Source organism: Capsicum annuum, chromosome 1 (genome assembly GCF_002878395.1).
Source record: "Capsicum annuum cultivar UCD-10X-F1 chromosome 1, UCD10Xv1.1, whole genome shotgun sequence".
NCBI classification, from domain to species: Eukaryota; Viridiplantae; Streptophyta; class Magnoliopsida; order Solanales; family Solanaceae; genus Capsicum; species Capsicum annuum.
Window position 1 is genome coordinate 167,905,546 of NC_061111.1, and position 11,068 is coordinate 167,916,613.

At 27.6% G+C, this 11,068-nt stretch overlaps 1 protein-coding gene across 1 annotated transcript in view; it reads right to left on the reverse strand.

Moving 5' to 3' along the window:
* Positions 1–9,977, reverse strand: part of LOC107859531 (probable aspartic proteinase GIP2) — a 93,191-nt gene extending 83,214 nt beyond the window's left edge. Inside the window, 3 exon segments of the mRNA XM_016704579.2 lie at positions 8,700–9,140; positions 9,143–9,213; positions 9,443–9,977. Coding sequence (XP_016560065.2) covers positions 8,700–9,140; positions 9,143–9,213; positions 9,443–9,977 — 1,047 coding nt within the window.
* Positions 9,978–11,068: the final 1,091 nt, after the last annotated feature.

Here is an 11,068-nt window from a genome sequence, read left to right on the forward strand (position 1 = left end):
GATCTAATAGATTGATTAGGTTTCTAGTGAATCTATTTTTATTTGTGCGTGGATATTTTTTAATTTTTGTTTCAATATCTTTTAATGATTTACTTTTTTCGTAAGATATATTCATTAATTATTTTATCCTGTAGTAATTGCAGAGTTACAAATTTCTGTATAATAATTTATCCTATCTGTACTATAATGTATATCTAATTCTAGATTTTCAATGTTATTTATTATCTTGTGTTGTTCTTCTCGTAGTGAGTTTTTTAAATTATATAAACTATCACATGTACTTTTATCTAAATTTTCTAAGGTTTTTTCTATCCATACTAATTTTTCTTTTAGGTTTTCCATTATTTTTCTAATTCGGTTTCTATAATTAATTTCATTATTTAGATTTTCTTGATTTTCTCTAGTTTTTCTAATATATTCTAACATTTTTTAATCTGAATAATATCCTTCTGGGTAAATTTCTTCGTATAACTGTTCTAGACAATTTGTAGTTTCAATTTCGTAGTCTGTTACTTTTTCTAATATTATTTTCTTAATATCTATAATTTCTATATTTTTAAGTATATATAAGATTAATACTTTAAGATAATCTAAATGATCTATTTTTAAAATTGGTATTTTGTAGTTGTTTGTTTTAGCCTTAGTAGTTTTTGCATATTTTTATTAAGAAATTTTATGTGTTTTATATCTTTATTTTCCATGTATTTATCTATATTTATTTTTATCTGTTTTTCTAGTAACTGTATGTTTTTTATATCTTTTTCTAAAAATTCTATGTAACTTATCATCGTAAGTATTTATAAGAGTAGTTAGGTAGATATGGTATATAATTTACTCTAGTCATGTAATATTTACCAAAAGCTTTTTCTAATATGATTTTTCTTATATCTGCTACTTTTATATCTCTAAGTGTGTATAAAATAAGTATTTTAAATTTATCTACCATCACATCAGATAAATTATCATTCATTTTCATAAAATTGCTTTTTTCAAAATATTCCCTTTAACCATGTACATAACAAAATATGGTCATCTTAGCTTACTATATACTAGATTATTCTTAAATAATATGTTCTTCGGTCACTATTAACATGGTAATCCGGATACTTTTTCCCTTAAACAGCGCCTCTACTCTGGTTACTCCCCGCCACGGCTTCTTGCCTCATTGGTTTCACCTTTAGGATGGCATAGTCCTTAGGGATTTTTCTCCGTTTCCTCTTTGTTAATAAACTTCTTAACATATTATTCTTCGAATAATTCTACTATAAAGTAACTAATATGAATTTATTTTATCATATCATGATTGTTGGAAATTATGAATTTAGCTATTCATAATCATAAATAGATATACCTGTTCGGGTAGCTTTGATATTTCTGAGTTTTGTTCCTCCATAGCTTTTTCCATTGGAATATGTTTATTTAATTAACTGAGTAAAGTATTTGTTGTGGAGTGGAGAGAAAAGTTGCTTCAACGCATGAAGGCTTGCTTTTGCAATGCCTTCTGCCTTCTTTATTTATAGAACGAAAGGCAATCAATCAAACTAACTTTACACGTTTTCTAAAAACTAAAAACTTAAAACTTAAAGAAAAAAAGTCAACAAAAAGGGCCTATGGCCTATCCTACTCTAAAAAGTTAAGAAAAGTTTGAAACTTACATCTTTACGTAAAAGTCTTACCAATAATTAAGACTTTGTACAATAATTCAGACTTTGTACAGTATCTTGTCTCCGTTGATTTTGTCGTATCTGCTCCATTATTGCTCCTTATCTTATCTTTCCAGCTGACATTTTGTCTTCTTGATTTTTATTCTAGATGTACCTCTGGAATAATATTATTTTCTCCATTGCACCTCGAACATTGGTGGTCTGGATATTTGTGTCCAATTATTTTACAATATCTTGTTAGTAGTCCGTCTGAAATAAATCCTTTTTTTATTGCTCTTGCGGTAGATTGTTTTTCTGGGTTGAGTAGCGTCATTATCCATTGTCTTACATCTTCCATATCTGCTTGTCGTAGCTCTTTTGAATTTGAGTAAATCATTTGATAATCTCTTGAATAATAGCTCCATATTGGGTTTTCGTTAGTATAGTTATTTGCTAATTCTTGAATGATCGTAGCTAGTCCAATAAGTCGTTTATTTGCATAAAAATCTGGTATCTCAATTCTGGGTATCTCCGGTTGCTGCGTAATATCTTTTGGTATAATCATATCTCTAGTTAATCCTATCTTTACAACTTGTATAACTGATTTTATTTCATCATATAGTATCTCTGCTGGTGCAGTATAACACTTTATATAAAATAAATTTCCTTTTGTTATTCTTTTGTAGGTAGTGAATATCTTGTATAATTCTTCCATAGCTGTTAGCTCTTCTCCGTCTTGGGTATATATGGTATTTAGTAGTCCATAGTCAAAACAGGTTTTAACTAGGCTTGGGTTAGTTTTGGGTAGTGCAATTAGTTTATTATATCCTTGTAATTTTTTGGTTATATAGTTGGTATTTGGTTCTTTGATATTTGTAGCTCTGGGGTTGTGGTTTAGAAAGGTTTGTACTCTGTATATATTTTCTATGTATTTCTGGGCGGTGTAGTTGTATACTTTTTTGTCTTGGTTTAGGCTATCTCGGTATGTGTTAACTTGTGGGGGTATGAATAAATGGTCTTTTTGTGTTTTTGGTGTAAATGATTTTTCAAATATTTTATTCATATTTACACTCTGGTATCTTGGTCTATTAACTCCTTTGCTTGTACCTGCAGAAGTAGATTGATAAATGTTATGGGTTTTATGGAGTGTCCCAACGTCTCCTTCTAGCTCTGGATTTTTAATGTCTTCCGATCGACATAGCTCTGCACACTGCTGAGTTAGCTGATTTGTAGCTATAGACTTTAGTTTATCTTCATTAGTCTTTAGCCTTTCTATCTCATTACCCATACTGTCCACTTTCATTGAAAGCGTAGTTAGGGTGTTAAGTATTTTTTCTAGAGTATCTTCTTCTATTATTTCAGTCTGTGTAGCTTTGTCTTGATATGTAATCTGCAATAACATTTTTGTTAGTACTGATCACTTCAATTGTAAATGTGAAATTTAATATATTTAAAACTAGTCTTCGAATCTCTTTTGTTGTAACTGAATTTTGTATTTTCTTTGTTAACCACCAGCGTACCTGTGTATTATCTGTTCGTACAATAAATTTATTATATACAATATATGGCTCAAATGCTAATAAACATTTATATAATGAACATAATTCTTTCCTATTTATTTCCCATTTTATTTCTGTCTCGTTGAACGTACCTGAGTAGTATCTACAATGGTGTTCTATTTTTTCTGCTTCATATCGATATTTAAGTACTCCTCCGTAACTGTATTCACTAGCATCTGCTTCTACTATATATATAAATTTTTTATTTTCATCTGAAAATTGTAATTTTGGTAATTCTCTACAAAGTAATTTTATTTTTTGAACTTGTTCTTTATCTTTTTCATCATAGTTATATTCTATATCCTTTTTTAATTTTTTCTGTAGTGGTTTTAAAGTTTTTGCTAATTTTGGAATATATTCTCTTACTTGGTTTACTAATCCTAAAAATGATTGTAATTTCTTTTTTGTATCTAATTCTTCTTTAGAATTTATTATTTTTTGTACTATATGTTGTTGCATTTTTACTCCACTTCTATCTATTTGTATTCCTAAAAATTCTATCTGATTTTTCATAATTTCAGCTTTCTTTTTGCTTAGACTTATTCCCGATTTTTCTATTATATCTGTAAATTGTTCTAATAATTTTAAATGTTCTTCTTTGGTTTTTGTATATAATAATATATCATCTATGTATACTATACAATTAGATAATTGTTTAAAATAATTATCCATAAAATGTTGGTATCTACCTGGTGCATTTTTATATCCAAATGGTAACACGTTCCATTCATAAAATCCTTGTGGTACCGTAAATGCGGTTAATTCTTTAGATTCCTCTTCTAGCTTTAGGTGGTAAAATTCTGATTTACAATCGAATTTGCTAAAATAATTATATCCTTGGATTTGTCTTATTTTTAATATCTTATTTGGTATTGGATAATTATATGTTATAGTTTTTGCATTTAAATTTCTATAGTCAATAACCATCCTACTTTTTCCTCTTTTTTGTTCACTATATTTATTTACTATAAATGCTGGACTATTATGTTTGCTATTACTTCTTTGTATATATTGTTTTTCTAATAATTCATCTATGGGCATTTTAAATTCTTTTAAATTATCAAAATTATATGTTAATGGTTTTTGTGTTATTATGCTATTTTTATCTATTAATTCAATTTTTATAGTAGTTTTATGTTTTTCCCATCCTTTTAATGGATCTTCACTATATAATTGTTCTAATTTTTTCTGAATTATTTCTATTTTATTTATTGAAAATATAGTTATTTCTGTTTTATTTATCGAAAATACTACTAATTCTATTGTATCTTCAGTATTTTTTATATTTTCTAACTTTTGTGTAATTTTTTCACTTCCTTTTATCCAATCAGTTTTCTTTCTTATTTTATTATTAACTCTTGTTGCTCTTACTTTTTGTTTACATGGTGTTGTAAACCACCAGTCTGTTTTGGTTATTATATGTGGGTATAATTTATCTAAGAATGGCATTCCTAAAAGTATATCTTTTGATGTTAATTCATAATTATAAATTTCTTCTATTGTTAATATCTTATCCCATACTTGTATTTTTACATTCCTAGCTTTATAAGTAATTAAGCTTCCTTCATTATTAAATTCTTTAACTATTATTGGTGTTTTTAATTTATCCCATTTGCTTTCTGGTAAGCAATTATATCTACATAAATTAGCTTCTGCTCCTGTATCTATCATAGGCGTATAATATCTACTGTAATATCCTTCTACTACTATCTTCATTAATACATATATCTTCATTTCATGTTAAGGCTCTTTTTAAGAATAACTTTTCTTTGTTATATGTTAAGGTTAATTGTGTATGTTCTATATTATATGGTTTTACTTGTCCTAACCATTTTATTCCTAATATTATATCTGCTTTTTGCATTTCTTCCTTTACTTCGAATTCTATTTTTATTTTTCTAACTCCTATTATTATTTCTTTTTCTGCTATATTTTTATTATTTATTAAACTTCTTGGTAGATCTGGGCACATATCATTATCAGTCTTTATTTCTTCATTTTTTACTAGATATTTTGCTATATGATTTTCTTCTTGTCCTGTATTCAAAAGTATTAGATATTCTTTTTCATTTATTTTTCCTGTTATGTAATATTGGTTTAAATTACTTATTGAATTTATTTCATAACTTGTTCTTTTTGATGAGCTTGATGATTCTGGTTTTTCATTAGCTATTCTTTTCGTTGTACTTATTCTATCATTTACTATTTCTAAATTTTCTTCTGTATCTATGTCTCTATAGGTATAATCATTATAATCTATTGTTTTTACAATTTGTTCGAATGGGCTTTCTATTTGTATTTTGTTAATCTTATTTTTTCCTGTTATTTTATGTTTTGTTGTTAATACATATAGATTTTTACATCTTGCTGTAAATATTTTACTTCCTGGGGTTAATTCTATTCCTGATATTTTCCAATATAATACTAGTGATTTATCGATATTTCTATCTGTTACTGCTACTGAATAATTTGCACTTATTATAAATTTAAATTTTTGATATATTAGATTTCCTTTTACGGCAGTTATTATGCTTTTTTCTATAGGTTTTATAATTCTATCATCTGCTAAATATAATTCTATTGGTGTATCTATTCCTTCTCTAAAACATGCTTTTATTAATATCTCTGTACCTCCAAGGTGTACATATTTTATTGGATCTCCTTTACTTTTTATATCATTTATTTCTTTATTAATTATTCTTTTTGTTACTAGTGGTATACTAGCTTTTCCTTTTGCATATCTGCAGTCTATTACATGTTCTTTTTGGCATACTACATAATATTCATCCTTTTTCCTAGTAAAAATATTTTTTATTTTTGGTATTTTAAATATTTTCTCTACACTTAAATCTAATTCTTTTCCTTTTATTTCATCAAATATGTTACTATCAAATATTATTTTTTTGTTCTGTTCCTTCATCATTTAAATATTCTTCCTTTATTATTATTTTTATATCTTCTTCAGTCATTTGATTCATCTATTTCAGTATCTATTTCATTATCTGTTTCGTTTTCTGAAATTTCATATATACTATCCTCGCTTTCTAATTCATAATCTATATAATCTATCTGCATATATTCGGTATTATCTATTTTTATTTCTGATATTTGTTTATTTTTTGAATTTTTAGGTAATTTACAATCTCTAGCTAAATGTCCTAACTTTCCACAATTATAACAAGTACATTCTTTTATAGATTTCTTCTTTCTATATGGTCTTTTATGTTTATAATTTGTTACATAATATCTTTTTCTTGGTTTCTTATATTTATATTTTAATTTTTTTATATTTTTTATATTTCTTATGTCTTTTTCTTTTCTTATAATATCTTTCTTCGCATCCAAATTGGGGTGCTATTTTATTTTTGCAACATGCTAAATTTCTTATTAATGTTTTTTCCATTTTTAATTCTTCTCTATATTTTTCACATAAGTTTCTATACCATTGTTGTAAAAATTTTATTCTTGCTCCTAACGTATCTACTATTTTTGCTTCTTCCCAACTTTTTATTATTTTCGTACTAAATGATTCGGGTAATTTATTAAAATATAATTTTCTTATTTCTTTACTTTCTTCTATACTATATGCTCCTTTGTAATAATATTCTTTAAATGCGCAAGTATATTCATCTATATAACACATATTACATATTGCTAATTTTAACATTAGATTCCTATTTGTATCTTTTTCTTTATTTTGTTCTTCTTCGATTGTTGTCGTACTACCAAATTCATCTTTTATAGCTGTTTCATATTTTTTTAATAATTCTATAGGTGTTAGTTTAGTTGTTGTTGTTGATGTTCCTTCTATAGGTTTATTAGTTCTTAATACTTTTTTGCTATTTTCAGTTAAATTTGCAAACCATAGTTTTACTGATCCTATTAAAGTTTTTTCTATATATTCTGGTGCATCCGTTATATTTATATTATTATCTAATAATTATTTTGTCATATATCCTATCCATAATTGTATTGTTTTTTCTGTATCTATTACACAGTCTAGATCTAAAAAGTTATAATTTTTATTAATTATTTGTTTTGGTATCCATTTGTCATATTCATTATATTTTTTAAACTTATTCTTATAATACATAGGTTTTCTTATTTCTGTTGTTTTAGGTATTATATTTTCATTTTCTTTTTTATCAAGAGTATTTATTTCTGTGTGGGTATTTTCTAAGTTTTCCTCATTAATTTCTTTTTGTTTTTCATTGATTTCTAAATTTTTTGTATTTGTTAATATTTCTGTATATGTTTCACTATCTTCGGAATCATAATTATCTGTCTCTGTCTCTTCAATATCTATATTATTTATTTCTAATTCTTCGTTTTTTATTTCTAATTTTTCCTTAAATTGATTTATTTCGTTCAGTAATTTCTGTTCTCTATCTTTTTCTTCTTTTTCTTTTTGTCGTTGTTCATACAACTCTTTTAATATTTGTAGTTCTTTTTCTAATTCAGCAATCCTGCTATTTTTAGTTTCTTCTATTTTTCGTATTTCTTCCGTAGTTTGTTGTTTTATTTTTTCTATTTCCTTTTTCCTATCTATCTCTTCATTTTCTTTTTCTATCTTACCATTGCTGTCAATTTATCTTCTAATTTTAATTCTTCTTTTTCTAACATTAGATATAAATGTTCACCTATTTTCTTATATGTTCGTCCTAGATTAGAAAATACTATTTTTATTTTTGATCCTTCGTAGTTTTCATATATTTTTTCATCTATTATAAATTCTTCTTTATTCATTTTCTTGTGAATAGGTCATGTTGATATACATATTCTAAACTATCTATTTGTGATTCTAATTTTGATATTTCATCTTTTTGTGTATCTATTGAATTTTTACTAACTCCGGCAAATATATTATAATGTAGTCTTTTTATTCTTATTTTTAATTCTTTACGTTTTTCAGAGATAATTTGTTTTAATTCTTTGTATTTTTGTTCTTTATTCATTTTAAATTATATTTATAATATCTTGGTGGATATCTAAATATAATTTTATCATAATTAGGTGGTATGTGTTTCGTTCTTCTGGATTTTAAATGTGTTATTAATTTTGATTCAATACTAGATATTAATGTAATTAAGTAGGCTAATTTTTGTGGGTTTTCTTTTGTTTTATTTAGACTTATATATTCTGAATAATTACTAATTAAAGATTCTTTAATTTTTCTAAAAGCTTCTCTATTTTTAAATGGTCTTCGCATAACTAATTTAATAATTTATAGGTAGATCTAATCCTAACTCTAACATATATTTCTCTTCCATTTGTAAATTTATAGCTTTGATACCATTTGTAGGGGGGTGTGCGGATTTAATAGATCTAATAGATAATAGATTTCCAATTGATGTCCTCCTATCAAAATGGATGGTGCCCATAGTTGATCTTGTCCCATAAGCACTAAACACGTAAAATCCTCTCTAACTTGTACCACTAAATTTGATCCATAAATCATCTAAATTGCACTCTTATTGTGGAAGTAAAAATCGATCACAGGAACATCTGGTCCAACAATTGTTCTACTAATATTTTTGGAACTAAAGAAAGCTCCAAGTCATTTCATAGGAGGTTCTACAAGTGTCATATTTTTAGGAAGTGCCTTGATAAAAAGAGTTTTAACAACTTCATAAATGTTTGTGTGCAAAACTATGCAAGGTATTGTTGTGCTGATTCTCGTCCCACCATACCCTAGCTTACTAATAGATAACAATGTTTTATTTAGTGGCACATCTTTCCCGTCTATTCGTATGGATGACCCTTTGACATGGTACTCCAAAGGATTCAAAATGCCAATGCAATTTTTGACTAGTAGGGTATTGACAAGATTCTTGGAGATATCAATCATAGGATTGTAAACATAATATGGACTAAAACTGATAAAAATAACACTACTAGATCTTGTAAAGGAGCTCAAGAAAATACCAAACTTCCTGGTGTGAATCTTGAGTTTAATGAAGCAAGTTGATTAGGGATTGAAATAGTACTATTGTGTCCAAAGCCTGCAATTCCTATTTTTGAGACATGACATAATCAAAAAATACCCTTGCTTTAACTGGTTTAACTTTTAGATGAGGATCAAATAAGGCAAGAGGTCATCAACTCAAATGTGGCTACCAAAAATAAAAAAGGAAGGCATGTGAGGGGGGATACCTAGCATAATTGAATAATTAAAAGGTATGCTCTCTCCAACTATATAATCTTTTAGATGAGATAGTCCCCAATAATATAATTCAATACCTGTAACTTCTTTGGCAAGATGGTATATCATATCAGACTCAACATAAGTGAAAATAAACCTTTTTTTGATGACTGGCGCTGAACCAATGGCCAACACATCCTCAGTGAGTTCTGCATAGTATGTGTAGGTCTTAATTATGGGATTTCCAACTTTAGTATGGCAAGTATTGTGGTTGCATCCAGGACATGGTCAAGGTTTAGGTTGGAAGTAGTTTTGATAGGTAGAAGAATCAACTTTGGAAAAAGAACATTGTTTAGACTTACAGTAAGCGGGGCTATAAGTTGAGCTATCATAACCTTTTTCATAGTCCACCAATTAGCCCTCACTGCCAAGGTGGACTATGAAATTGATGGGTATTAAAGAAGTTCTTTGCCCTATTACAGTAATGTATTATAGGGTTGAAGAGTCTTTGGTGATTGAAAGGATTTGGGTTGCAGGTAGTACAATAGCTGATCATAGAGAAATATTGAGTAGAAGAAATAATAGGAAGAAGAAAGTGTAGTTAGAAGATGGAAAAAGTGTGAATGTAAACATAATAGGTATAATAAGAGAAAGAGAGCAGATGCTATAATAAGAACTAAGAATGATAGTAGTGTTAAGAATGATAGTAGTGTTCTTCGAGTTGCGAATTTATAACTGGTTTGCTGCTCCCCCTTTCTTTGATTTTATGTGATTAAGGATCTTTAAGAAAACAAAAATGTTGGGATGGTTTTGGTGAATGACATAATACATGAAACATGCTAGTTGAAGCGGTCCATTGAACTAGTGTGCAGAGTCAAGGTAACACAAGTTCATCACTAAAAAAATATGACAAGATAATAGTGCAAGAGATCTGGACTTGATAAAATCATAATGATTAATCATAAGTTAAAAGGTAGAAGTTGTGGTTGAGAACAATATATGAAGATAAGGAGTTTGACTTGAAGGACTTTGACTTAACAACAAATTTTGATGAGTTGAAGAGTCCAACTAAAGATAGAAGATTGATGGCACGAAGGACTCTTTGAAGAGTTGCTGTTAAATAGAGAAAGTGATTGATATAATTATGTGTGCACTGATAAAGATTGCAGCCATTGACAAATTATCTCGGTAGTTCCAAATCTTGAAGGAATCATAGTTGAACCTGTTCCTATTACTTAGGGTTAAGGAGTTTTAGACTTTATGTATTAGGTTGGTTCTTGAGTTGTATTGTTTTCTAGTCTCCACTGCCAAGCAAATCTGAGATTCCTTGGTCAATACACATGAGGGAACTACCCAAGTGAGAAAATTCAGAATTGGTCTTCGTTTTACTAAATATAAGGCCTTTAAAATGAAGGAGAATGAATCTCATCATGAGATGATGACAAGACTTACCACCTTAACAAATGAATTAACTTCCTCGGGTAAAGTCATCCCTCTTGAAGAGCAAGTTGAAATGGTGTTAAGGGTACTGCCCAAGTCTAAATGGGATGTCAAAGTCACTTCCATTAGGGAAGCAAAGGATCTTACAAATATGACTTTGGATGAACTAGTGAGAAATTTGAAGACTTACGAAATGTAAATTGATGAAAGCAAAAAGGAAATATCAGCTCCTGATAAAACTCTGTCATTAAAGGCATCTGGTAGTGATAAAGAAGTTGAACTGG